Source organism: Sardina pilchardus, chromosome 19, assembly GCF_963854185.1.
Source record: "Sardina pilchardus chromosome 19, fSarPil1.1, whole genome shotgun sequence".
In the NCBI taxonomy this organism is placed as follows: Eukaryota; Metazoa; Chordata; class Actinopteri; order Clupeiformes; family Clupeidae; genus Sardina; species Sardina pilchardus.
The window spans coordinates 24,833,711-24,861,496 of record NC_085012.1 but is presented as its reverse complement, the minus strand read 5'-3'; the positions used below and the strand labels follow the sequence as shown (position 1 = coordinate 24,861,496).

The following is a 27,786-nucleotide window of genomic DNA, read 5'->3' as shown; positions in this document are numbered from 1 at the left end:
AATGAAGCAAATGCTACCAAAATGTACCAGTGCCCAGGTTTCACCAATCATACAAATGTGCGGCCAGAGAACAAGCCAAGCACTGTGTCAATACAGGACTATATTTGTGTCATAAATGACAGACAACAAAACACTTTTCAGGCATAACAAAGCTTATTTTAATTCCCATGTGAAGGGGCAGAGAAGAAACCCATGTTTTTACTTTATTACATAGTAACAGAATACATATTCTTCTTAACAGTTTTTTTTATCATCACATTATAACATAATACATAGTCATATCTCCATGTTGTTGTTTTAATCTTAAATAAGAACTAAATATTCAGTTCTGAACTTTATGGCCAAAGACCCCTTGCTCTGCCTCTTCTTAACATTCAGATAAATGACACCTTAAGACACTCAATCAACTCAATCTTCGCTTGCACTCAAAACACAACACAAACATTCAACCAACTCTTCCTCCTTTTTACACACTAACACACACAAACACTCTCTCACACACAGACACTCTCCCAAACACACACACACACACACACTTCAGAGAGAAGGGGCATCAGAAGAAGCAGTATGTCACAGAACAGCATTCTTCTTTTTCTGTTGTTGGATCAACAAACACAGAGAAACGAAAGAACCTAAAGCAATGACAAAAAAACAAAACGAAAACATGTTGATCTTCATTTTTTTCACATTTGGCTGATGTGTATACTGCCCCTGGTGGTGGTAGTGCAACACTGCAAAAAGTAGGTGCAGCTAGAATAAAGGTGGCTTTCAGTTTCATGACCTGAAGCAAAACATCCGGAGAAGCATGAGCACCTGCATGGAAGCAATGGGCAGAGACACCAGGCAGTGGAGAAAAAGTGACCATTGTCATTCAGGTGCAAAAAGACGCTCTTCAAGGTAGAAGCAGGGCGTGAGTGTGTGTCTGCAGTAAAATCTTAAAAATATAATACTTTACTTCAGTCCTATTTCATTTTGGAAATAAGGGTCTCAAAAGTGGGTGATCAATTCCACCCATCTGCTCGAATTCAATACTATTCCTCCAATGGACCTCCTTCTGGCACAAGTGCATGGGGAAAATGGGTTGCAGACTTCCTGATTATCTTTCATTCAGCAAGTCACAAGAATTGTGTTGGGTTTTGTCTTTGATAATTTACAACTTGTAAAATGTTACAGCAAAATAAACTGGGTGGGTAGAAAACTATCATGCAAAACTATTGACGCACAGTCCATTTGCTGAGGTTAAGTGCAACTGCTTTACGTTTTGTTTTTTTTCCAGAGATGTTAGATGACTAATCACTTGGAGACTCAAATGCACAATTTCCCATGTTCCCACATTTCCTATTAGCTGAAACAAGGACTAAAATGTATGAACTGTAAATAGGACACAACATTTTAAATTATAATCAAAATAATGATTGAACACAGTATGAAGTGAATGCCTAAATATCAAGACACCCTTACACCTGGCATGTTGTGTTGCCCACAGGCTGTAGTGTAAGATAGACTGATTAAAATAATGTAAATGATAACCATATGACCTTTCATATCAAACGAAGCCGGAGAAGCAGCAAGTTGGGAACAAAATCACGGACTGATGAGAAAAGTAAAGAGTACATGTGAGGTAAAATGAAATAAAAATGTGATGAGATTAAAAAAAAAAAACACACACCTCAATGCCATCCTGATTAAAACTATTTAAAATCCTGTTTGATTGAAGACGCATTAATATACCTTTTCAAAGGAGTCCGATAATTTAAATGGCGTTCTCTAATAAGAGCTTTTTAAAATACAAAATGGAGGATTCCATTGTAAGCGCTTAAAACGTATGGGATTCTTTTAAGGATGCAAATTGGCATTTTTCTTTTCTTCCAATTTTTCAAGACCCAAAATCTCAATGTCTCCCAAAATCATTTCAACCCAGCAATGAGTTGTCCATATATTTACACATCTGGATTTAATGCCAGAGGTTTGTCTGTCTGTCTGTCTGTGTCTGTTCATCAGTCTGTCTGAATGCTCCTGGAGTCTGTGTGTATGACAGCATAGCGTAGACCTGGCAGGGGAAATTAAAAATGACTGGGTTAGGCGTCCTGCTAAGAGTAACTCTGCAGCCGTTAGTCATGCTGTGTGTAGTACAGGGAGGTCACAGAAGAGACAGAGTGCAAAGAAAAATGAAAAAAAAGAAAGAAGGGAGAGAAAAAAAAAAGTCGCTGAAACACAAGAGGTCTAAAAAAATAAAGCTTTGTTAATTTCTCTGCATTATAGATTCCACTTTTGGTATCTCTTTTTTTTTTCTGTCTACCTTCAGCTCGAATACAATGGATCTCCATGAATGAAAACATTGAAGCGCGTATTTACAGAAACACAGCTCCACCCTGTGGCTGGAGGTGTGAAATGTCATTGTGGGGTAAACTGGGGTGAGTCGGGGAAAAATCGCTAGAGAAGTGGGATTAGGGGGAGGGGGTGGGGTCAGTCGTGATGGCTGGACAGAATAGGCTGCCGGCAGATGGGGCAGGTATTGTTCTCGGAGAGCCAGCGGTCAATGCAGTGGATGTGGAACTCGTGGGCACAGGGCAGTCGGCGGAGCTTGTTGCCCTGGGCGTACTCGTTGATGCAGACGCTGCAGGCGCGGCCGGCCTCGGCCTCCAGGCTGGCCTGGCCGTAGGTGCGCGTGCCCAGGTTGTCGATCTGCTCTTTGGTGAGCCCGCGCGGGTGCTCCTCGTCCTCCTCGTCGTTGAGCAGGAAGAAGTGCGCCAGCCGGAGGATGGGCAGCGTGCCGTTCTCCACGAGGTTGTTGGTGTCCCTGCTGGCCGGCCGGCCGTCCACCCCGACCCCGACGCCGACGCCGACCCCGATGCCACCGCCGCCAGCGCCACCACCTGTGCCCACAGATGCCACCCCGGTGCCGCCACCGATTCTACCCTGACCCTGACCCTGAACGCCACCTCCCCCTCCTCCTCCTCCGGACACCACCTCCCCCTCCCCGGCCCCCTGCCCGCCCCTGTCAGCCTCGGACGTTCCCGAGCCGGCGCCCCCGTTGCTATGGCTCCCGGTGCCCAATCCCTCGTTTCCGACGGCGACGCCTCCACCGGCCCCGCCTCCGTCCTGTCCGCCCGAGGCCACGGCAGCGGCCGCCGCCGCCCCCGCTCCCCCGCCCCGGTTCTCGGAGTCGGCCTCGGTCTCCATGAGGGAGCTGAGCTCGCCGAAGCCGGTCATGATCTGGCGCAGGATGGAGCGCAGCGCGGTGGAGCTGGGCTCGCCCAGGCCCGTCTCGCTGATGCGCCGCAGCGGGATGCGGATGGTGCTGACGTAGGTGCGGATGCCGGCGCGCTCCGAGCGCGAGATGGTGCGGCGGAAGCCGCCGCTGTCGCTCTCGAAGGTGACGGTGTTCTCGGCGGCGCGGGCCCGGGAGCGCGTGCGGCTGGCGATGCTGTCGCGGTCGCGGTTCTCGCCCGGGCGGATGCGGCGCACCTGCAGGTCCAGCATGATGGTGGGGTGGCGCCGCACGCCCCCTCCTCCTCCTCCTCCTCCGCCGCCGCCTCCCCCGGCCCCTGGGGCTCCTCCCGCACCCGTCCCGCCGTGGGACTCGGCCTCTTCCTCGTTAGTCTCGGCCGCCGGGCCCTCCGCCGTGGGCGCCGCCGGCTCGGCGGGAGCCGCTTCGCCCGTCTCCATGGCCACGGTGGCCGTCGTGCTGCCTCCGAGCTCGGCCGGGTCGGCGGTGTGGGCCGCGCTGGCGCCGGTGCCGGAGGAGGCGGTGACGACGGTAGCGGCGGCGGCGGCGGCCGGGGTGGCGGTGGGACTCCTGTGCAAGGGGGAGCGGCTTCGACGTGACGAGCGGGACGCCAGCCCACCGCCGCCGGTCCCAGTCCCGCCCCCTCCTCCGGCCAGCGCCCTCCGCACGCGCCCGCGCAATCGAGTCCTGCTGCTGCGTGCCTCGCGCCCACCTGGCGCCCCCTGCTGGGCTTCCTGGGCCGGTGCGGCACAGGGGGGGTCCTCGGGGGCCTCCTCAGGGGCCTCCTGTTGCTGCTGCTGCTGCTGTGGCTGAGCCTCCCCAGTGGGGGGGCTTGACGAGGGGGGCTGTGGCTGGGCCGGCCCCCCGGTGCCGCCTTCGGTGCCCGGATGCGAGGTGGGACCCACGGCAGCGACGACGGGCGCAGGTGGGGGGCTCACGGGCTGGGGGGCCACGCTGCGTCTCAAGGGCGTGAGGGGTACGGGTAGGGGCGGGGGAGGGGGGAGCGGGGAGGCGGCGCTGTTGCGCGTGCGCCTGGCCTGGGACCTGCGCCCCAGCGTGGGCCTGGCGGACGGGGCGTGGGCGTGGGAGAAGGGCGCCGAGGGCCGCTGGGTGGTGTAGGGCGTGGGTCTCGCGGCGCTGTAGGCCGCCGTGCGGATGGAGGAAGGGGCCAGCGGCTGGGAGGGGGGCGGGGGCGGAGGCGGCGGCGGAGGGGGTGGGGGCGGCGGCACCGGGAGCTCGTCGCCGTGCTCGCCCGCGTCGGGCTGCTCGTGGTTGATGTTGATCTCCAGGCTGAAGCGGAACTCGCCGCTGTTGGGGTTGGTGCGGCTGACCGCGCGCCACGTCTGGTTGCCGCTCTGCCCGCTGCGCGTGGCGTTGCCCGTGCGCCGGAATGTGTTCAGCCACTCCAGCAGGGAGTCGCCGTTGGACGTCTCTGAGCCCGCTTCCGGAGCTCCTGCAACACACACACACACACACACACACACACACACACACACACACACACACACACACACAATCAACAATAACATCACCACGAGCACTATTTAAGATGCAGAGACATCTTGCGCCAACTGTTCAAGCTGCAGTCAACAGTTCTGACCAACTGTTATATCTAGCCAAATTCTAAGACCTTTCACACAACTTAACATTTTTAGATCTTGAACTTAAATGTCTTGCATCTGAGCCAGAGGCTTATTGCCAAGAAATTAATTGTACTATTAGTCCCAATTAGTCTTAGTAAGACACATCATTTGCAAAAGATTAAAAGAAACATTAACACAGTGTGAATTATTGCTTCTTCACCTCTCCATTAAAAGATGAACTCCTAAATGTGAAAAGTTAATGAATGATATTTTAGCTCATCAGCCAATCAAATTTCACCACTCCCTTCCGTCCTCCTGAAGCAACGTGTTAATTGGCTGGAGTGGGTCATGATCTTTCATGCTATTCCTGCCTCCCACTCCTGTCCCATCCAATCCACGCTTCCTCTCACCACTGCTTCCTTGTTCCTCTCCACCTTCGTTGCCCGGTGGGCGTGGTTCTGGTCGAGGCTGAGACGACACCCTCTCTTTCGCTCCGTCCAGGCGCTGCCTCAGCTCCTCTGCCGTGACCTCACCTGCAAGAAACGGAAATCAAAGCGAATCAAAATGGAGCACCGTGTCTTTTAGAGTTAGAGTGATGCCTCCACACGCCTGTGTAAAGGTCATTGACCCATACTGATCATTAATTCTGCTCTGTGGACAGAGTTCTTTTCGGATGTACAGTATGGGATCTGGTGGTCACATATTATTATGATCTTCATTGATCATACTGTGTCTTTAAATCTTTGACTTATGTCTTCAAACATGGACGCTACTAATGACCCTGACCAGAGGTACTTAAGTGCTCATTATCAGTGTAAGTGCTTTGATTATTTATTTTACAAAAGCCAAGAACTATTTTAGTTAATGGCATAGTTTAGTGCAGGACAGCAGCAGCTGATGCTTCTTTAATACTCTCTGCACATGAACAACCGACTTTCAGTTTGCTGCATCAGAAACATTGTCTGTATTAAACATACATTGTCTGACTCTGGATCATAACACATACTCTACACACACAATACACTTTCACTGCACTGAGGATCATGATGATGTTCTCCATAATGAAAAGGATCTCTCATAATAAAAAAAGGTTGCTCAGCTTTCACCATGGCCATGACTGTGCAGTGCAAATTCACACCCAGGCTGGCCTGGTTGTTCAAAGGCACAGGCTCTTCTGTCTATCACCAGTTTGACAGTGTGGAGTAATGGTGATTAAAAGCAAATAGCATGACAGTGCAATATCACATATGTGACTCTGCAAAAAAAGCCAGCCCACATCTGAACACTGTGAGCCATAAGGTATCAGGAATGAGCTATTTGAAATAGAATACAGTACACAGCAATTTACCACTTGTATTGTACATTGTTATTAGACAACTAGTTCTGGAATGATCTTCCAGTTAACTCTCATGGCATCACCAGTTATTCCCCATTTGTCCTACTTACTCTGACTAAGCACCATGCAGTTCTGTGGTCCAAGTCAGACCCTTGGAAATGTAAGAAAGGCTTTCACAGCATTGTCAGTGACAGACAGTGCTACATCGTCAGTTTAGCTTAGCGCAGTAGTATTAGCATAACCAGTGCGAGCAAGATTTTATCTGTGCCAGTTGTGCTGCTGTTGCTGATGGACATGTTTATGCATGCCTTTTGTGTAGCTAGTTTTAAACTGAACCCCCACTATGTTACTTTAGTTGTCATCACACAATAAAATTAACACAGCATATCAATCTACTATCTTGAGGTGACATGAATGTCATTCAAGAACAAGAGTAACAGGTTGTGTCTGTATAAAAAGCACTGGAGAGGGCACTGTGAAAATCTGATGGCCCAAAACTAAATAATCACAGTGGGGTTTATTATGTGGCCCTGTCTCAAGGGATCGAGATGCTGAGTGGCTGACTTAGGAGGACAGTCAGGGCTGAAGGGCCATGAAAGACAAGCACAATTCAGTCTGTAGTTAGGTCGCTAGATAATGTTAGAATGTTTCTGTCTTTATTTGTTATACTTTTTATACACACAGGAAGCGGCATTATCACAGTGTTTGTGCAATAGATTGTGGCCTAGTTTACAACACTAAAATGCCTGATCAGTTAGGCTTAAGGCTCAATACACAATATGCTACTTCTTACTCATCTTGTCCAGATATGACTCAGCCACCTTAACATTTGCCAACATCAGCCTAAATTCTCATCCAGTCACCAGATAAGACTCCAGATTGCTTTGAATTCTGTCATAAAGCAAACGCACCCTTTACAAACAAAATACCAACACAAGGACCAGGTATGCAAACTAGAGAGTAATAAAGGATATTTTTCAGCAGGAATACTCACTCCAACAAGCAACAGTAGACATGGGTAGAATGTCAATAGCATAGAGAGGTGCTGTGAGGTGACCAATAAACAGTGTGGACTAGACTAGACCTTAAGGGATCAGGAGGGCATCTAGCAGAGCATGGGTGCCTCTCATTCATCTTTTATACATCCTTCCTTCCTTCCTTCCTCGGTCCTCGTCCTCACTGATCTACATAAAGATTGATGGGGCAGCAACAATGGGATAGTCTATCCAGTGCTAGTTATAGATCAGTGGGAACGAGTCTGGAGGACCGAGCATCGAGGAGGGATGTTGAGAGGCAGCCCAGGTCTGCATTCTGACTCCCTCTCCTCCCTGACTTCCCCATCATGTCTCAAATGCAGTCTATACGACCCATGCACTCAGTGCCCATACTGCTGCATAATACACGGTGGCAAGCAGAGTGTCACTGAAGTGCAGGGTTTTCCATCCTGCGTCAAATGTAAACGAGGGCCTGTTGAGGATGCTGTCAGTCCCACCTGGAATGGTAGCCGCGATTCAGCATCATTCCAGTCTGGAAGATTGTATGAATCTAATGAATTTAAACGTTTCCATCAAGATTCTGTCCACAAGTACAGCACTATCACCAAATCAAATTTTGAGAAGTGATTTGAACTTAAGACACTATACTACTATACTATAAGGGAAATCTTGTCAGAGAATCTAGTCCGCAATTGTCTCCAAAATGTCAACTCTAAATACAGAGTGCCAAAGACCCAGCTGGTCCCAAAGTAGCTAGTATCTTTGTGAAATCGAAACCAGTCGGATGGTTTCAGTTCTAAAAAAGGAGGTGATATAATGTGTGCATCCCAGATGCAGAATGAGATAAATCCAAATTCTACCAAGCATCACTCAATTTAACACTGTGTGTGTGGACTTTTGACCACAGCTCGGTGTGTGTGTGTGTGTGTGTGTGTGTGTGTGTGAGTGTATTGTGGGGGGTCCTTGCGTTCGACCACTCACCAGGGGTCCCCAGGAGGTTGCTGTCCCTCATGAGGCGGTACTCCTCCTCACTCAGCTCGTTGATGAAGTGATAGTAGGCCTCCTCCCGCCGTAGCCGCTCTGCCTGAGACGAGCGACGCTCATCTCGCCCGCCCGGAGGGTCCATCACCATGGAAACCGCTGTTTGGAGGGAGGGTTTGGGGTTGGTGGTGGGTGGGGTGGGGAGGGAGGGGGTGCAAGGTTACTGTTAAAGGACAGTGGCTCAAAATGACTTGCATCTAGCATACTTGAACACACCAGAGCTTATGCCTTGTCACATTCAGTGGAAAAGTGGGATTATAGTCAGTGCAGTAGGCTACATTACTATTTATCTGATAACTATACCTGAGATAAGTAGCATCTATGAAATTACATGGTTCACCCTAATAAAAATGACACATCTAGCAATACATTATGCAATTCACAACTTGAAGACTTGAGTCATATGACAATAATTAGGCTAAATCAGACGCATCTATCATTACAGATCACTTTTTCCCATTCTGTCATATCAGCAAACACATAACATTAACCCCCATCATTAGACATCGTTATCATCTAACATAACCAAGAACATCATAATGGCAGCTACATCAAGTCAATTCAATGACAAATAAGATTAGAGTGATATTTTAAAACACCCCTTAACCTTCTTTAAATACCATCCTCCATTAGCGAATCCCTTCACACAAAATGAATGCCAGTAACGCTAGCTTAAAGCCCTTTAGCCATTAGCATAACATGATCAACACAGCTTCACCGTGAGCTAAGACCGATAAACAGTCTTGACACAGTATAACAGCAATGATAGGAGGAAACGCAAGGTCTTTCTTGGCAATATTATTGTCTATTCATGACATTCCATGTAGTAGGCCATGATGAGGAACGCAGAACAGCGGAGCAACAAACCTGACGGTGTCAACCAAACCTCCAATCACCGACCTAGGAAGGATCACAGACACATCGGGTGCCCATACATTTAATCTCGGAGGAGGGACATGACAAAGAAAAGTCGGTCTCCATGCTAGTTAGCTAGCTACCTAACCAACAGACAATAAGCGAGCGCTGCAGAAGTATCACTACAGCACTGAACAAAATGTTTCAAGCTATATGAAACCGCACCTCAATCCAAACACCGGTTAGTCACAGCCATCTGGACAAACGAGCTGTCATTTTACATACGCATCGCATTTGTTGGTGTCGATGGCTAGTTAGCAGTCTGCTAATGAATGGTTTTGACAATTGTTAAACAATATATGGACACTGATCTTCAATACAAAACATAATTCGCGATATAATAATATCAACATCGATTATGGTGAGATTACGTTAGGGTGACAATAGCAGTAATGTATATTTTGATACCTGAAACAGCAGCTATAATATGGACGGGTCCTCTTCCCTCTCCGCTCTGATTACAATGTAGCCAAGATGGGACCAATGGCGTTACACACTACAGTGTCTGACCAACAACATTCTACTCAGATTCCGGTTCCTATCTGGTTCTTCTGAAGAAATTGCCAAAATACGGATTTGAATGCGCCTCTGAATTTGATGCATTATCATTTAATATTTAAACAGGTCCTTTTCTGTTTATTTCTAGACATATTGATTACTGTTAAAACAAAAAAATCATTTTGACAGCTATTGGCTTTTTCAGACAAAAGGTGTGTAGGCTATGTTAAAAAGACGTGCAACCATGAGAACGCTTTTATCAACTCTGAGATGCCTGTGACTGTTCATGTACTCAATTGAATGCCGTAATTCACACATCCTCTCTGTAGTTTCACTATTACAAACAGATGCGTTATAAGGGATTTGCTCCAAATTACATGATTCATTCTAAACCAACCCATTCGGTATATAATACTGTAAATATGCAATAAAAGCCATGCTAGTTAGCTATTCTGCTTTACAAAGAGTTAAAATCCACGTGGTATGCCATCAATGCTACATTCACTTTTTGTATTACTTGCCATTTGTCTATGGACCAATCTAGCGGCTTTAACGACTGTTTGCGACACTGCCGTGCGTGGATACTAAACTCTCCCGAGTGAGATACCGGTGGAGAGGCGCAGTTAGCAGGAAAATACCAGAGAAAGGGGTTGTTGCCCAGATATCACAGGTTTTCACCACAGACAAAAAACGTGCATCTTTTTTTAAATTTATCATAACACACAGTAAATGAGGACTCAAGGCTGAGCATTGAAAAGCAGCGCGAGGGAAGGCAACTAATTCTCTAACCGTGGCTGTTGAAGTAAGTTGCCTCCCAAGCGACGCTTTAAAAGGAAGAGGGATCTAGATCAGACCACAACAACAGTGAAAATGGACTATGATTTCAAATTGAAGCTGACAGGGGAACGAGAACGTGTCGAAGATCTGTTTGAATACGAAGGATGCAAAGTTGGTCGAGGGACGTACGGGCATGTGTACAAAGCGAAAAGAAAAGATGGGTGAGTCTGGTTAACCTTAGCTAGCCTAATGCTCTAATGTTAATGTTAGTTAACCTAGCAAGCTAGCTAGCCAAGGCCTCCGGTTCGGGATGATGTTTTCATCAGTATTAAAATGTCCTCGTCTCTTTTACATGTCTGTATGCGTTGTTTACATGATTTCGTTTTTATTCGGGACAGGGCTTTATATGACAGGCTGGATTTCATTTGAAGTGGGTTTTGGCTTTGTCAGTTGAATCAATACGTCAGCACCTGGATGATGGGGTTTACTGTTGACCTGCATGACAAAGGGGTTGGTAGTTTGTCTGACTTGAAAACAGCTCTTTTGCAGTCCACTCACATGGTCGTGGTAATGCATAATTAGCCATGCACTTAAGCGATTTATATGTTTTGTTAGCTAATTGGGAGCTTCTGTGTAGCGGGTGTTTTCCCAGGAAACAACAGTGTTGTTGTAACTGTTCACGTGGGGATCTAGGATGTATCTTTGCAGGAAGTGTTCAATCGTGTAGATTACAAAAGAAAACGATATTTTTTAGTAACGTTACCTCTCACTTTCAAGAAATGTGTCGATCATGATGTTTGGAGGGGTGTTCTTGTCATATTAGTGACAGGTGTCAATGGGAGTGTTTCAATGCAAGGTCTCTCGGACCAGAAGGCTGTCACAAGGTCTCCTAAGTATCAGAGGGGAGTTTACCTACCCACCAATGCAATGACGTACTTATATCATCCTAGTTGTATCGATAGCGCATCCAATATGAGTAAAATGAGTAACTATGCCACCTGTCTTCTGTTAAGGTTGTTTGTTTCAGATGTTAAAAAACTGTGTGAGATATGTAATGTCTGAGACTGGACGTTTTGATTTCAGTATACGTTTGTCTTTCATAAACGATAACTATTATTGACATTAATATATGGCATGATTTAGATGGTTTCTTGTGCGGGTCTAAGTCAAATTGGTTATGCTAGGATGGAATGTTGATAAATGCTTAGAAAAATCTCTATGTAGGCCTACACAGATAGAGAGAGAGAGAGAGAATCAAAATTGAGTTTACTCTTTCTGAGATCACTGATTTCTGTGTTATACCAGATTAATTAAATTGTTGATACATTTGCCTGCATTGACATGCTATGGACAACTTTTACGTAATGAATCTGTTAACTTTTGTAACTTTGCCATTAAGAATATCCCCTGAACACGACATGTTTCTTTCTTCTGCAGTCCACTGCACTGCAGCCTGGACTAGAGTGGACAGTAAATGGACATGATTGTGGTTCTGGTTTGTTGGGTGAGACCTAAGCTGCCGATCCAAAGGCACAGGCATTACCGTCCAGACAGGCTGGAGTCTTAGTCAAAGAGTTTTAAGTGTTTAAAGATGTTGTTGTCTCACCGTAGGAGCTGGCTGTTTGTGAGTGAGCGTTTAAAAGATAATTTGTTCTGCAGGAGTTGGACCAGGCTGGTGGAGGCATAGCAACATTTTTTATGGGGTTGTGTGGATGAATGTGTGTGTAAGTGTGTGTTTGGTCTGTCTCTGTATCTGTCGGTCCCAGTGTATTTCTATCTGTCTATCTGTCTCTCTGTGTGGGTGTCTGATGGAGCTGGTGTTTGCCAGTCTTTCTCCCAGTCTGGTATTGTCCCTGCTCTCTGTGTTTACCTCTCATCCTCATGCCAGAAAGTGTTTTCCCTTCCCCTGATGTTTGCCTATGGAGGTATGCTGCCATAGAAAACAATCTGGAGGCATTCTGGGTATTTAAACCTTTGTGTAAAGCTGTGATTCTCCAGGCACCGCTTTCTTAATGGGAGTTGGACCCCCCCCCCCCTCCCCCAATTGTGCCCTGTGTTTGTTTTTTGTAATTATTTGGCGAATGGTCTGACCGGCCCTCTACCCCTCTGCAGGAAGGACGATAAAGACTATGCCCTTAAGCAGATTGAAGGCACGGGGATCTCTATGTCTGCTTGCCGTGAGATTGCAGTAAGTGCATGCATGGGTTGGCACATGTGTATTCTGAACACAAGTTGGCCTAATATGAATAAGTGTATGTTGCCTGTGTAAGTCTGACCATTTTAATAATGTGTTTGCACATATATTCTGAAAGAAAATGTTATGGGCTTTTCACACAAGTAAAGACAAATAACTATATATTGGGTATTGCCAGTATAAGTTGAGCCATATGCCCATCACAACATTTATTTGAACTATAATTAGGCTTTTCAGTAGTTAATTGTTCCTGTCTTAAAGTGTTTGATTGGTAGCATCTGTGGCATAGTGTGCACTTTGTGCCCAAAGAATACAGGGGCAAGACTGTGTGTGTGTGTGTGTGTGTGTGTGTGTGTGTGTGTGTGTGTGTGTGTGTGTGTGTGTGTGTGTGTGTGTGTGTGTGTGTGTGTGTGTGTGTGTGTGTGTGTGTGTGTGTGTGTGTACGTGTGTGTGTGTACGTGTGTGTGTGCTTGCTGAAGATTGTGTGGGTGTGTTCTGAGATGTCATCCTGTCTCCCGCAGCTGTTGAGAGAGCTGAAACACCCCAACGTGATCTCCCTGCAGAAAGTGTTCCTGTCACATGCAGACCGCAAAGTCTGGCTGCTGTTCGACTATGCCGAGCATGACCTCTGGGTAACACGCAAACATACACACACACATTTGAAATGGTTATCATGTGGGTCATCAAGCATTTTTTGTATTGCACTGTTATATTTATAAAACTCTGCCTGCTTGACAACTTGGTTCGGCAATGTTATCAAATGGCTATCAATTTTGGCCGGGTTTCCCAGAATGGTTAAGAAGCTCTTAAGTGCTAAGAACTACTTAGGAGCGTTCTTAGAATGTTCTTAGAGCGCTTCTAAGAAGTTCTTAGCACTTAGGAGCTTCTTAACAAATCTGGGAAACCCGGCCATTATGTATGAGAGGAAGAGGGACGCCGGTGCAACTCAGATGTCCTCTTTAGTATTTATTTATTTAGATGGTGCAAAACATAGACTAACCTTTCGACGTACAAACATCTTCATCAGAGTCCTTGCGATGTTTTACTATGTCTTAGTCTGACACATTAGCTTGCTTATGTTGAAAAGCTAAATGTGCAGATGTGCCCTCAGGAAAATAATCTGGAAAACCCTACCCCAGAAATAAGTCAGGATTGTCACACAACAATGAAGGGCTGTTCTGATTTGTTATTCTGAAACGTCCACCAGCACTCTGCCACACAATCTAAACCAGAAATACTTAACCATGGTGTTTACTGTTTTTCCACACAATCTATCTGGTAAAACATTAAAAACACCCACCAAATGAAAGGTTTTAAAGTTGACTTTTGCCAGAGACACAAACACACACACTCACACATGCTTTCTGACACCCACTAATGTTTTGTCTCTTGCAGCACATCATTAAGTTCCACAGAGCCTCCAAGGCCAATAAGAAGCCCTTGCAGCTGCCCAGAGGCATGGTCAAGTCCCTGCTGTACCAGATCCTGGACGGCATCCACTACCTGCACACCAACTGGGTCCTGCACAGAGACCTGGTAAGATGGGAGGCCTAAAGTATGCATCCTCCATTACACTTCCTCCTGCCGTGGTGTGTGAAACAGTACTGTGTGTAGAACAGACACATTGTGTCCACTCGTTTAGTCCCGCGTAGAGTGGATGAGAGACGGACTAAATACATATGTGTCCTCTTTTCAGTGCGGTTGGCCCTGTTGTGGTGTTGTTATGCATCTTTATACGAAGGGTCAGGGCTAATGAATTCTGCCTGCTAGTGGAGTGTTGTGCAGTGACCTTGGTGGGGGTGGGGCCGGGCAGAGAAAGACCATAAGAGGAGAGGAATGCAGACTCCCCTGCACAGCTAAAAGTTTGACAGATCTAGCTTTATTATATGTGTATACAGTGTATTGGGATGCAGTTGAAATGTCTCTGCCGTTCTTTGTTTCTGATGTTTTGGTGCACATTTTGTCTTATGGTCTGCAGTCATGATCTATTTACGGTACATATGAGTCATATGATGTCCTTAAAAAAAGTATGCACAGTAATAATAGATTCTGCATGTATTACATATCAGTATAGTATCTGAGCTGTGTGCTCTCGTGCTGTTGTTGCCATAGGCGCTATGTTCCACCTACTTTTGTGTATTAGTAGGTACTACTATGTCATGATAACTAACCTAAAGAATGAGAGAAGCAATCTAAACATTTGAGTAAATACTGCACATGATTGGAGCAATATCATCATCTTTTGCCCTTTCACTTGTTTTGTACTGCATTGTGTATGAGATGTCATTTTATTGGTGAGATGCCATTTTGGTCATGTTCATTGTAACCTCCAAAAAGCCTCTGCGTTAAAAGAAAAGCAAGAAAAATTGGCCAAATGTTGCTGCAAGTGCTCTTTTGATTCTTTGGCTTCCCACTAGAGGGCCTTTATGACTAGGCATGTTTTGGACTGATGCAGTAAAAGCAACAGTAGCATGGTTGAGGTATTTCTTCTTATTTATTTTTGTTATTGCTTTAACCTAAAACTTGACGTTATTGCTGTTGTTGTTTACAGAAACCGGCCAACATCCTGGTGATGGGGGAGGGCCCAGAGCGAGGTCGTGTTAAGATTGGTAAGCTCTGGTTCTGACCCAACCTTCCCACACACACACACACACACACACACACACACACACCAACAGCTCTCAACCTCCTGTTTGCAAGCCTACACGCACACACACCAACAGCACTCACCCTCCTGTTTGCAAGTGCACACACACACACACACACACACACATACACACACACACACACACACCAACAGCAGTAACCTTCCCGTTCACTAATCTGTGCACACACACCAACAGCACTCGTCCCTCTGTTTACCAGTCTAAACACACACACAGAGCTCTAACTCTCCTGTTTACAATCCTCCTGGCATCACCGTTTAAGATTAGTGATTACGCAAGACTCTAATGGTTGGCCCCTCATTTTATGCACAGTGTTGGGTACTTTTACCGTGCACTAAGAATTCCCAGAGAGACAATAATGTTTTTTTTTATCATTATCATTTTATCAGTATTATTTACATCATTGATATATATGAATACTGACACTGTTGTTAATGTTTGTGTGTTTGTTTGGTGTGCTTGTTTGTCTCCCTGTGTAGCGGATATGGGCTTTGCGCGGCTCTTTAACTCACCACTGAAGCCTTTAGCAGATTTGGACCCTGTGGTGGTCACCTTCTGGTACCGGGCACCCGAGCTACTGCTGGGAGCCAGGCACTACACCAAAGCCATCGGTGAGTGTGTGTGTGTGTGCGTGTGCATGCGCTTGTGCATGTGCATGTGAATGAGTGTGTGTGTATTGTACACCAAAGCCAAGTGAAGAGGTAGTGTGTTTGCATTTAGGCACAATCCACACCGTGTGTGTGTGTGTGTGTGTGTGTGTGTGTGTGTGTGTGTGTGTGTGTGTGTGTGTGTGTGTGTGTGTGTGTGTGTGTGTGTGTGTGTGTGTGTGTGTGTGTGTGTGTGTGTGTGTGTGTGTGTGTGTGTGTGTGTGTGTGTGTGTGTGTGTGTGTGTGTGTGTGTGTGTGTGTGTGTGTGTGTGTGTGTGTGTGTGTGTGTGTGTGTGTGTGTGTGTGTTTGCAGCAGTCGTGAGTGGGGTTTTAGTGTGGTTGAGTAGGTGTTGGATCGTATGTGTGTATATATGTGAGGGTGAGCGTGTGTACTAGAGTTTGGACAATATATCGAGTTATCATAATATCACAATATTTTTGGCACTATTATACTGTATTGTATTGCTGTGGCACCAAGTATCGCAATATGTATTCATTGAATATTATTATTTACATTTTATTTTGGTACATTTTGCTCTGATAATATTGCTTTTGAAGTCCACAGTATGGCAGCGTAAATTGAACAATAATATGGATCAATTTGAACATTTTACAGTATGTGAATTTTACTGTGCCAAGAAGGCTGTAGACTCTAATTTATGTTAGAAATAAATCACAATGTATCGCAGAATCAAATCCCAATACTGTCTGTTTTGTAAAACATGCAGAATCACAATAATATTGTATTGCGGCCAAAATGATAGTATTGTGTTGTCACTTCTGTGGCTACACCCCTAGTGAATACCTGTATTAACTCATGTACTGTCCCAAATCAATGATTCAAGGGGTTTTATTTGTCACATACACACTGTTGTAAAATGTGTAGTGAAATGGCATTAGTGGCTCATCTTCAGAATCTTTCCCTTAGCTGTGTGTCTGTGTGTCTCTATCTCTCTGTCTTTTTGCATGCTTTGTGTGTGAATCCGGACTTCTTGTCAGACCATCCTGTAACTCTGAAATGGTTTGCTCCTCAGATATCTGGGCGATTGGCTGCATCTTTGCCGAGCTGTTGACGTCAGAGCCCATATTCCACTGTCGACAGGAGGACATCAAAACCAGTAACCCCTACCACCACGACCAACTGGACCGCATCTTCAACGTCATGGGCTTCCCTGCAGGTTAGTGCGCGCCCAAGTGAGACACTGTGTTGACATCTGACTCAGCACAGCTGTGACCACTGTTATGCCTCTGTGGCCTGTGTGTGGTTTTATTTATATTGTGGTTTATGGAGGCAGTAGACTCCAAGACTTTAGAGTAAATATTGCAGTAACGTGTGTTTTTGATGCCTTTTTAATACCATTCACTTCACACAAGTAAAGTTGTGTGGCAAATTTTTAAAATAGTTTTATTCAAAGAATGCATTTTTAGAGTGCACATGTTCAATAGGAATGGAACCTAGACTGTAGACCAGCTGTTTTCTTCTTCTGCTGTCTGTGGTTTTAGTATCAGCCCCCAATTCAGGAAGCATCCGATCCCATATTAAATGTACATGTGGCCCCGTTTCCTCTGGACTGCCTTGACCTGCAGGCACACCACTAAACCCAGCCTGCTCTGCTTTTGTTAGTCACTGGCCACTAGCCAGCCGACATAGAGTCTAGCGTCTAGCCCTATAGCCTTGGTGCTCGCTCTAGGTGGAAATCAAGGTTCATGCTCAAATTGAGCCCTAGTGAGGGCTTTGAGTGTTATTGTTACGTTATCTGGTGCTATATTATAAATAAGAAAGCGTCTGAATTGAATTGATGGCAAGTCAAGTTGATTTATATAAAAGTTTGATCACTTCTGAACAACTTTGTTGAAGGCTGATACTAGATGCTGTTCTGTCTGGTGCTAGCTATAGTAACTATGCTCTAGTTAGTTGTGTAGTAGCAGCACGGTAGCATGCTGCTAATCTGACACATGCTGCTCTGTTGTGCTGTGTGTAGATAAGGACTGGGAGGACATTAAGAAGATGCCGGAGCACTCCACACTCATGAAAGACTTCAGAAGGAACACGTGAGCCCCTGCTATCTCTGTCTGTCTCTATCTCTCTCACACACACTCTCTCTCTGCTTATGAGAGATTTTCACAATCTTCCTCCGACTTCTTTTTGTCTTTCTGTCTCTATAATATTTTTATTTTTTATTACTTTCTCTATAAAAAATGTCTTTCTTTCTTTCTTTCTTTCTTTCTTTCTTTCTTTCTTTCTCTCTCTCTCCTCTTCTATTTGCTCTCCATTTTTCTCTCTCTTTGCCTCCCCCTCTGTGTCCCTCTCTCATGATTTCTTCCTCTCTCTCAGGTACACTAACTGCAGCCTTATTAAGTACATGGAGAAGCATAAAGTCAAACCTGACAGCAAAGCATTCCACTTGGTAAGAGTCAAACGCTCCTTTAGCCTGTTAAGATGGCACAGACAGACACTAATCGAATATTAATGACCGCTTTCAGTGGGCATCCAACATATGGTTGACCTGTTATACTTCTATTGCAGGCTTTTCTCATAATCAATTTTTATGTTCCACTAGTCTTTGGACATGTTTTTTTTAACTGCTGACTCACTCACTCTCACTCTCTCCTCACACACACACACACACACACAGTCAGCTTTGTGGTTGGCTGAAACAGCACTTTAGACATGTGAATGAGAAGTGCCAGTAGAATGCAGTAGCGCACAAAACTAATGTGAAGATTTTGATGGGTCGTGTGTTAATCTCAGCATAAAGATGTTTTGGTGAGGAGGATTTCTCCTGAACAACGCTCTCTTACCACCATTAGACCTGAGCAAGAATAAACCTTCTGAAGGTATTGGGTTTGTGTCTGGCCTGTGCCACGTGTGAGTGTGAGAGTTCATTCCTGAGTGTGTGGTGCTCTTTCTCCTCCTCCAGCTGCAGAAGCTGCTGACGATGGACCCCATCCGCAGGATAACGTCTGAGCAGGCCATGCAGGACCCCTACTTCCTGGAGGAGCCACTGCCCACCTCTGAGTGAGTCCAACTGTGTGTGTGTGTGTGTGTGTGTGTGTGTGTTTGTGTGTGTGGCGAGGCGATTCAATGGTCCAACGGCATCATAGCTAGTGCTTTGAGGTCTGCTTGGTCTGCGCTTGGTCTCCCCATAATTTGTGTTCTGCTGTGGACTGATTGGAGTGAGTTATTGAATCAGTGACTGCATGTCTTATTGGAGTGCTTGGATCTTATGTAAACCATGGTATACCACTCTACAGGAAATTCCTGCGTATAAGCCGCAGTGTTTTATGCAAGTTAAAAGAAGCAAAACCATATTAACACCATATTAACTGCCCCCCTGTATTAATCTCATAGCTGAAGAAATTTTGCAAAATCAGTCGCAGCTTAAAGTCGGGACTCGGGAAGGTACAGTATTCTTGGAGGTGGTTCATTAGTCTTTATAGACGTACACTATTGACTGTATCGTCTTATACTTATTGTCCTCCAGGTGAAGTCATTTTAGATATGGAGGATGATTTGCATGGTTGCCAATGAATTGGTGCAAATAGGTCACCACCACAATCGGTTGTGCGATGATGATGATGATGATCGAGTAGATATGCTGCACTTGTCACTGATTGGGTGGTATGCCAGCCAGTCAGGACGTGAGCCAGCCCTAACTCCTCCAGATTTGCTGTGCTGGCCTTACCACGCGTATGGACCAGAGTGCATTTAGCTCACTGGAAACTCAGCTTTGTCATGAAATCCCTCTGTCAATATGTGAAGGTTGAAATGGGTGTCAAAGGGCTAGCCCTCTTTTTTCCATCGATTCGATTCATTCATCTCTGAGTTTATTCAGTGCTTGTGTGAAGCAGCAGTGTGCAGTGTAATTAGAAAGGACAAACCAGCAAATGACTGGGTGTAGCGCGAATGAGTTGAGATCATGGCTGGTGGGCTGGCTATTGGATTTCCAATTAGTTCACCCATTGGGCTCTCCAGTGAACTAGTTCACCCAGTGGGTCTCTGCTTAGTGATAGACAAATCTCTAATCTGTGTGTGTGTGTGTGTGTGTGTGTGTGTGTGTGTGTGTGTGTGTGTGTGTGTGTGTGTGTGTGTGTGTGTGTGTGTGCGTGTGCGTGTGCGTGTGCGTGTGCGTGTGCGTGTGCGTGTGCGTGTGCGTGTGCGTGTGCGTGTGCGTGTGCGTGTGCGTGTGCGTGTGCGTGTGCGTGTGCGTGTGTGTGCTCCCACAGTGTGTTCGCTGGCTGCCAGATACCCTACCCTAAAAGGGAATTCCTTACTGAGGAGGAGCCAGAGGACAAGGCAGACAAAGTAAGACGTCTCAGGCTGTCCTCCTACCAGACTTCCAACATGTGTTAACGTGTGTGTGTGTGTGTGTGTGCGCACGCACACATGGGTGCATTTGTTTCTTTCAAACATAGGGCTTATATGTGTGTTGCCCAAATGACCAAATGATCGTCGATCGAAGTCTGGTTTGATTGTATGTGTGATTGTGTATGCACTTATGCACTTGGATTTTTGGATTGTGTGCTCATTTGAGGGAGGGTGAGAGGGGTGAATGAGTAGACAGGATGCCTCTCTGTTGTATACGTGCATATTCATAGGTTTGTTTGTTTTTGCGTGCTGTTGAAACTGCAGAAAAACCAGCAACAACAACAGGGGAACAACCACACCAACGGGGCGGGCCATGCCGGTAACCAAGACAACAGCCACGCCCAGGGCCCACCTCTGAAGAAGGTGCGGGTGGTCCCCCCTACCACTACCTCAAGTGGCCTGATTATGACCTCAGACTACCAGGTACACACACTCACTCAAAGCACTCGCTCACTATAGGCTCTCTCAAGCACACAAACACTGTCACACACTTTTCAAAAAGGATTTGTAATGAATCCATAATCAAACAAAGTGTTGCCATAGTAACTCGTCTGTTTTCTTTTCCACACAGCGCTCCAATCCACATGCTGCCTATCAGAACCCAGGACCAAGCACATCACTGCCCCAGAGCAGCATGGGATACTCCTCTACCTCCCAGCAGCCGCCGCAGTACTCCCATCAGACCCACCGCTACTGAGAGCCCTGACCCCTCTCCACCCCCTCACTTCCTCCTCAAGCTCCTCCTCTTCCTCCTCCTGGCCACACCCAAAGCCCCCAGCCCTGGTCCAGCCCCTCACAGCGCCCAGCAGGGAGAATGTACGGAGGGAGGAGGGACGATTCTGAGCGCGTGCGGAATCAAGCAGGAACAACCCCGACCCACTTCCATAACCCCAACCTCGACCTGCACCCCTGCCCCCCCGCCAAACACCCATCTCCCACCCACCCTTTGGCCCTACCCCTACCCCTACCCCTACCCCTACCCCTACCCCTGCCCATGCACTGTGGGCACCTAACTCAAGCGTGTGCCCGTAGCTCAACTCAACTCTGCCAATAAGAAACGTTATGAACATCACCGTTACACCACCAACAATACAGTAAAAGAAAAAAAAAACAGATAAATCTTCAGCCGGACTTAATCATTGCCTATACAAGAAAAACAAATAAAAGTGAAAATGACTATACAAAAAAAAAAGACAAAACGCTGGAAGAAAACAGAGGCGACCAGTTTTCCTTGTTTGTGGTTTTACATCATCACTGCAAGTGTGTGACCATTTTTTTATTTCATTTTTTTTTTGTCCTTCTCAAGAAGTGGAAACAAATTGCCCCACAACGTGGTACTTAATTGCTACGCGCAAAATGGAGGATGGCCTGACTGGAGAAACAGCTCCCCATTGCCCAAGGTCTGCCTCCACCAAAGCCCCCCTCTTGGCCGTGCTGGACTTCCTCTTCCTTTGTGAGGGTCCTGTGGCTTCTTTGAGACTAAAGCTGCTATTTGACTGCCAGCGGGGATGGTGTGTCGTCCGTCCGTCCGTCTGCCGGTCTCCCTGTCTGCCCCCACTTACACACACACACACACACACACCCCACACACACACACACACACACACACACACACACACACACACACACACACACACACACACACACACACACACACACACACAGTCAATCGCCGGGGGCCCAACTCTGTGCAGAAGCTGCTGCAAAATGGAGCATGCTGACAGGATCTAGCGCCCTCTGCCGGACTATACTGGTTATGGGCTTTATTAAAAGAAACTTGATTTTAGTAGTTTATAATTTAATACATTTGGACTTTTTTTGTTTTTACGTTAGAAGTGGCAAGTGGCTTCCGTTGTGCTGCGAGTGCAGCAGTTGTTCGCGGTGGATAAGCCTTAGAACTTTAAAAAAAAAAAAAAAAAAAAAAACAGTTTGCGTGGATGGATGGAACATGCATTGTACTGTATTGTATTGAACTATTTTACATGAAGCAAGTATCCTGACAATAATAAAAGCGGAAACGTTAAACCGGGAAGCGTGGTGGTTTGTCTTTGGTATGGGTTGCCCTTAATCCCAGTGGGGTAACTGACTCACCAAGTGTACCTGTAGGCCTAGCGGCCAAACGTGCTGGAGGGAAGTGCTCTTGTTACTATGTCTTGTTAAGCTGTGTGTGGTTTGTTCGCTAGGAAATAGCAGTGCCTTCAATAATGGAATAATTCCCTCTCCATCCTTTACGCACATTCTTGCACGCGCGTGCGCGCTCTTCTTACACACTTTCACTGACACTCTTTATCTAAAGACATTTGCATTGAAACACGCATCACCACCTGTGATTACTGGTAGGTATTTCAGCACTGTTCATTTATCTAATTAAATTAATCAACTAAATAGAAATGTGACGGAAAAGTCTTATCTATTGCTATATTGGCCTCGACCTTACATGTAGGTGGCAAAAGAGTCTTACGAAATGCATTCTCAAACACATGCCGAGAGTGGAAAAATCCAGTTATAAGCTCATAAATAGTACCAATGCCAAACGTATGCTTAAAACATTTAAACCGTTAGAATTACAGTTTTAGAGGCCAAGTATGATCTGGTAAAATCGGGATGCTTTGCAAATCCGCAAGTGCCTCACATTTCTCACCAGCCAAAACCCACCCTTTTACTAGCCTGCCCGACGCTTAGTCAGGGAAAGTCATGTGTCACTCATTATTTATCCTCGGCTGTAATTGGTTTGGTAGGATATGGTCGCGCCTTAAATCCCCATCCCGAATTGCTGATTGGCGACACTTGGTGGTAGGTCCCGCCTCTGCCAGGATTGTTTAGAGTGGTCAGACTACTGAGGACACAGGATGGCAGCCCGGACTGGAGCCTCGCTGGACATGCGTGTGAATTGAATTCTACCTAAGAATTAATTATTGGTGAGTTTCCATCAATAATGTCTATCGCTATTGCAATTTGTCGTTTGTTCTTTGATTGTATATTTATCTCTGTGTATTGGCATAGACAAATGATGCTCCTTTACTTTGATTTTATTCAGACGTTCAAACTACAAGATGTCAGCGGGTAGCGGATAGCACCCCCACTTGACTCAATGTTTATTCAGAGATTAGTCGCGATTCACTATCGCTCGCACCTACAGAATGTGAAATGCCCCATTTAATGAATGAAAAAGGCACAATAATTCGTATTTTATCCATTTGATATTGTTCCAGTTAACTCGTTAAGATCAGGGAAAAGTTATTGACTGGTCATGCCGTGGGCGCAGCTTATAGGGGACGAACTAATGCCGTTTCTGATCAACAAAAACGTTATGTGGGTCGTGGACGGCAATTGTGCGGACCTCAAATTGATCGTTGTCACCATCGGCTCGAGGTTATTGTGCCGGGGATGTATGTTGGGGCGCTCCGGGCAGGTTGACTGTGAGCGTGTGTGAATGTGTGTCATTCTGTCACTTACAATAGCTCGTAGACTACTGCATGGGAGTCGCATAGGTTATGCGTTAAACATGATATCAGACAACTTCTGGTTTGAATGGGATAAGCATCTAAATGGGCGAGTTGGCAGACATAACACGTTATGCATTCTTTACCTGTAGTTCAATAGAAGCTTGCATTTCAGAGAGGGCAAATGTGTGAGTTTAAGTGTAATTTTTTGTGGTGAAGTGAGTAACCATGTTCTTGTTTCCTCAAACAAGGCTTTTCTTAATTCTTTTAACTGGTGGCATGCAAAGTCCTCATCACGCCTGACGTTTCCGCCATGCAATATTGATGTGATTTTACGAGGAGCGCACCGCTGTAGAAATGCTTGGCTTATGAATTGGTAATGTTCTTTCTGTTCCGACCTTAATGGAGTTCCTGCGTTCGAAGCGCAGCCTCTCTCTGTCCTGTGGACTGGAGGTCTCGTCTGTCCCTTGTTGGTGAAGAGTATGGTCTGGGAGAGAGAGACAGGAAGCCCACCATCTCCCAGAGGCTGACAGGATGGACCTCTGACGGAGTTCAAAGGCTGGGCTGGCAAAGGGTCCCCATGATTGGGGCTGTTACGTAGCCAACCGCTAGCATCCCACCGAGTGTAAAACCTGCACTTAGTGTGAGGTTGTCTTTGTGTGTCTGTGTATGTGTCTGTGTGGGTGAGTTACTCTGGTGGCTAGCTGAGTGTAGGCTTGCATTTCTTTCTCTGAGCTGAATTATATTTGTGCAAGCGTGAATGTCGGTCCAGTCTGTGTGGGTGCTAACAGACAGAAGAGTTGTCACTGGGAGCTGGCAGAGGCCTTGGGAAAGGACTGTGTGTGTGTTTGGGGTGGGGGGGGGGGTTGGGGAGGCGAATGGCAGGATTCGCTCTTTCACTGGGCAAGTGAACGGCAACCTTAAAGAAGGTCGGACGGAGGGAGGGAGGGGGGCTGGGCTGGCATGCATGGGAGAGCTCTTCTGTTGCCGTGTGAACGGAGAGCGCCATTGTCCCAGGAACCTTTGAGAGTGGCTTCCCCGAGGTCTGTGTTCCCCCTCCCCCAACACATCACTCTCTCTCCCTCTTTCTGACACACACACACACACACACACACACGCAGACACAGATGCTCCCTTTCGCAGCCTTATTGCTCCCCGATCTGATTCTCCTCCTTACAGCTCTGCCTTTACTTTCTAAGCACAAATGCTGCCTGTGCTTTTTCTCCCTCATCATACACACACACACGCTTTCTCTCTCCCTCTCGGTCCCCACTCTGTCCCACCCACATTCATTCTCTCTCTCTCTCTCTCTCTCTCCCTCTCTCCCTCTCTTTCTCACACTCCCCTTTCCTTTGTCTGTTCCCAGCGTTGCCCTCCCAGCTCTCCCCCTAATTCAATACAATACGTGATAATTGTAGGCTGCGGCTAGCTGGGCGGCCGGGCCCACTGAACTGAAGTGAATGTGAATGCTAGGGGGCTCTGGCGCTAACAGCTTGCAGTGCTAACAACTCCCCTATAGCCAGTGTGAGGCCGGCGGGCAGACCCAGGCTTTTACTTCATTAGGCTGCGACAATGGCACTCACAGCCCGGGGCCTAATTGCATGTTGGCCGTGATTTATTTTCCGCCCAGGAGCTGGCTGTCCATGCCTCTGCTTGGTTTGATCATATGTCATTATGTGCTGGTCAGCACAAGCACAGTAGCCCCAATCTTGAGAGCAGGTCATGTGAAGTGTGTGTGTGTGTGTGAGTGTGTGTGTGTGTGAGAGACACTGTATCTCTCTCTGCCTCTTTTCCTCTCTCCCTGTTGCATTTTTGTCTTGACTTTTGTGTTGACTTCTCTCAAGTGGGATTTTTGTGAGACGTTTTGTGCAGCAGCTGTTGGGGTGTGGTGGTGGGGGGTCGTGCCCGTTTTTGGGGGCCTGTGTTTGTGTGTGCGCGGGGGAAAACAGTGTGAGATATGTCCTGCTGAGAGGGGCGTGTTTTGCTGTAACGTTAACTGCAAGACTCTGGTCGGGGTGATGTTAAGCATCATGTGTCAGATGAGGCCACCATTTGCTGTTTGGTTTAGGGATGGTTTCTCGCACTCCCCTACTCAAGCTGTCACAAGTCTCTCTAAGTCGGTTGGAGTCCAAAGAAATTCTGTGTGTGTGTCTGGTGCTTAATATTCTCTGTTTATTTTCAGCACTTTCATCGTTCCATTTGAAGTGTATACGCAAAGGTCTGTGGTGACTCATTGGATGGATGAATCCATTGTTTTAAAAGACAAACAATCACTCTATTTGTTGCAACAAGACAAAAAATGGATCCAGACAGGAAGCAATAAACAAAGCATAATGGAACAAACACTATTGACTCTCTATAGAAAACTTTATGGTCAGCAAGGAAATCTAATTTAGCCATGGTGATACACAGCACAGTGAAATGGCAGTAATATGGGGCTGTGATGTCAAAGCTCTTGATTTTGTGTCAGCAGCATTGTTATTTTGCATTAAACAGGCCACTGTAAAATATTGAATGTTTTTTTTTTTCAATAATCAATAGCTTTGCATCATGGAAAACCTGCGTTAATGCTCCTATTTTCACTAGTCACTATTGTCTCAACTTCAATTATTATGTCTCAACTTCAATTATTTCCGTGTTCAAATGATGCTTGTCTTGTAGAGGGAAGTCTGAGCAATGAAATATATAATCGTATGAAGCAACAAGTAATAATAACCTTTGATTCAGTGCCTGTAGTCTATATTACATGCATATCATTTGTCTGTTATGCTCAATTATAAGGTGGTGCAGATGAAATACTTCAAGCAGAAATGCCATATGTAGTTCATATCTGACAGGGCAAGTCTATTGTTTATTTCTATGTCCATTATAACTTAGCCAAGGGGGACATGCATGTTGCCTCCAGTCAAAGCAAAGCCTAAAGAAACACATGGTCTATGACTGTCGTCTGTTGTGGTTGGAATATATTTTGTTGGAGTTCCTCAAAGACCATAAAAGTCACACATCAATGGTGGCTTGTGGTCTGCAAAAAAATAGAAGAAAAAAAACATTGACTCTATAATGAGTATATATGTGTCACATGTTTATGTGGTTATTGCTATAAAATGGGGTGTGGCATGGGCTGTGGTGTGTGTGTGTATGTGGGAGTGTGTGAGTGAGTGTGTTGCTTTATTGTTCTGGCCCATTGGGAAGACAGGAAGTGTGAAGAGATGTGACAGGGAGGAACAGGAAACAGGAAGCTGGGTGGAGAGGGGAAAAACAGGAAGTGGGAAGTGGGCCAGATAAGATGGCCGCTGTGTCTTCACCCCCCCAACACCCACCTCTTCATTGATTTCCACCAGTCTCTCCAACAATAGTGATTGATGGTTATTTGTGTTTCTATTTATCGAACAGTAACAATAGTAAGATCTAGACAACCTCAGCAACAAAGCCTTTGGTAACCATTCAGTAGCAGAACAGACACACGTGTTGGCTGCACTGTGAGGTCTTTGTAGATATGAAAGGTCCTTTTTGGCTTTGGCAGGACCAGTTGGGTAGTCTGAACTACAGGTGAAAGCTCTCAGTCTGGCAGTAAATATTTTGTAAAGAGGTCTAATTTTGTAAAGAGGTCAATATTGTACCTTTCATTCAAACATTCTCTCACGGTTACACACAGAGTGCATAGCAGAAAAAGCCTTGTGGTGTTACAGACAGTTAAACACGGGATAAAATGGAGTCCAACAAATCACGTTCTGTTAGTGATTCTCTCCATGCTGGATTGTGCTGATTAAAGCCTTCTGTGCCATGTCCCCACACTGGCTGTACACACACACACACACACACACACACACACACACACACACACACACACACACACACACACACTCTGTGTGCGATTGCTGTTGACCCTACAGCTGGACTGCGATCAGGATCAATAGGATTAGCCCCAACTGTAGCCTCTTCTCCTAATGCCTTAAGCTTTTCCCCTGATTGACAGCCTCTCCCATGTTTCCCAGAAGGCCTTGTTGGGCTGTTCGAACATGGCCACGTTTGTCCCATTTCATACTGGGTGTCCCTGAGCAGTGCTGTAGTAACACAGTAGCATCCTCATGTA

The 27,786-nt window shown here is 46.1% G+C and overlaps 3 protein-coding genes across 8 annotated transcripts in view; 2 read left to right on the top strand and 1 right to left on the bottom strand.

The window, feature by feature from the left end:
• Positions 1-134: 134 nt before the first annotated feature.
• Positions 135-9,570, bottom strand: rnf6 (ring finger protein (C3H2C3 type) 6). Its single transcript, XM_062521833.1, has 5 exons — positions 9,508-9,570; positions 8,125-8,283; positions 5,223-5,345; positions 3,054-4,682; positions 135-2,876 (listed from the first exon to the last, which is right to left on the bottom strand). The coding sequence occupies exons 2-5, from the start codon at positions 8,273-8,275 to the stop codon at positions 2,467-2,469; spliced, it is 2,313 nt and encodes a 770-aa protein (XP_062377817.1). The 5' UTR covers positions 8,276-8,283; positions 9,508-9,570; the 3' UTR covers positions 135-2,466.
• Positions 9,571-10,159: 589 nt separating this feature from the next.
• On the top strand, positions 10,160-22,274 carry cdk8 (cyclin dependent kinase 8). 6 transcript variants are annotated; one of them, XM_062521085.1, is made up of 15 exons: positions 10,462-10,595; positions 11,812-11,878; positions 12,034-12,336; positions 12,487-12,562; positions 13,090-13,200; positions 13,964-14,104; positions 15,120-15,177; positions 15,714-15,845; positions 16,916-17,059; positions 17,864-17,933; positions 18,217-18,289; positions 18,803-18,900; positions 20,109-20,187; positions 20,503-20,673; positions 20,822-22,274. In XM_062521085.1, the coding sequence occupies exons 4-15, from the start codon at positions 12,539-12,541 to the stop codon at positions 20,945-20,947; spliced, it is 1,227 nt and encodes a 408-aa protein (XP_062377069.1). In that variant the 5' UTR covers positions 10,462-10,595; positions 11,812-11,878; positions 12,034-12,336; positions 12,487-12,538; the 3' UTR covers positions 20,948-22,274. The 6 variants fall into 6 exon arrangements, 5 of the variants coding, with proteins under 5 accessions (XP_062377067.1, XP_062377066.1, XP_062377065.1 ...); XM_062521084.1 differs by having other exon boundaries at positions 11,812-12,336; XM_062521083.1 differs by lacking the exons at positions 11,812-11,878; positions 12,034-12,336 and having other exon boundaries at positions 10,160-10,595; positions 20,515-20,673.
• Positions 22,275-23,085: 811 nt separating this feature from the next.
• The window catches only part of wasf3b (WASP family member 3b), an 18,938-nt gene continuing 14,237 nt past the window's right edge, over positions 23,086-27,786 (top strand). Inside the window, exon 1 of the mRNA XM_062521662.1 lies at positions 23,086-23,168. The gene's annotated coding sequence lies outside the window, so the exon portion shown is untranslated. The remainder of the gene's footprint in view (positions 23,169-27,786) is intronic.

Coding starts and splice junctions, on each gene's coding strand:
- cdk8 (XM_062521081.1), top strand. CDS start 10,468: ATGGACTATGATTTCAAATTGAAGCTGACAGGGGAACGAGAACGTGTC. Junction 15,178..15,713: donor GCGAGGTCGTGTTAAGATTG/GTAAGCTCTGGT, acceptor CTCCCTGTGTAG/CGGATATGGGCTTTGCGCGG. Junction 15,846..16,915: donor GCACTACACCAAAGCCATCG/GTGAGTGTGTGT, acceptor TTTGCTCCTCAG/ATATCTGGGCGATTGGCTGC.
- rnf6 (XM_062521833.1), bottom strand. CDS start 8,275: ATGGTGATGGACCCTCCGGGCGGGCGAGATGAGCGTCGCTCGTCTCAG. Junction 5,346..8,124: donor CAACCTCCTGGGGACCCCTG/GTGAGTGGTCGA, acceptor CGTTTCTTGCAG/GTGAGGTCACGGCAGAGGAG. Junction 2,877..3,053: donor CGTCGGAAACGAGGGATTGG/GCACCGGGAGCC, acceptor CTGTGGGCACAG/GTGGTGGCGCTGGCGGCGGT.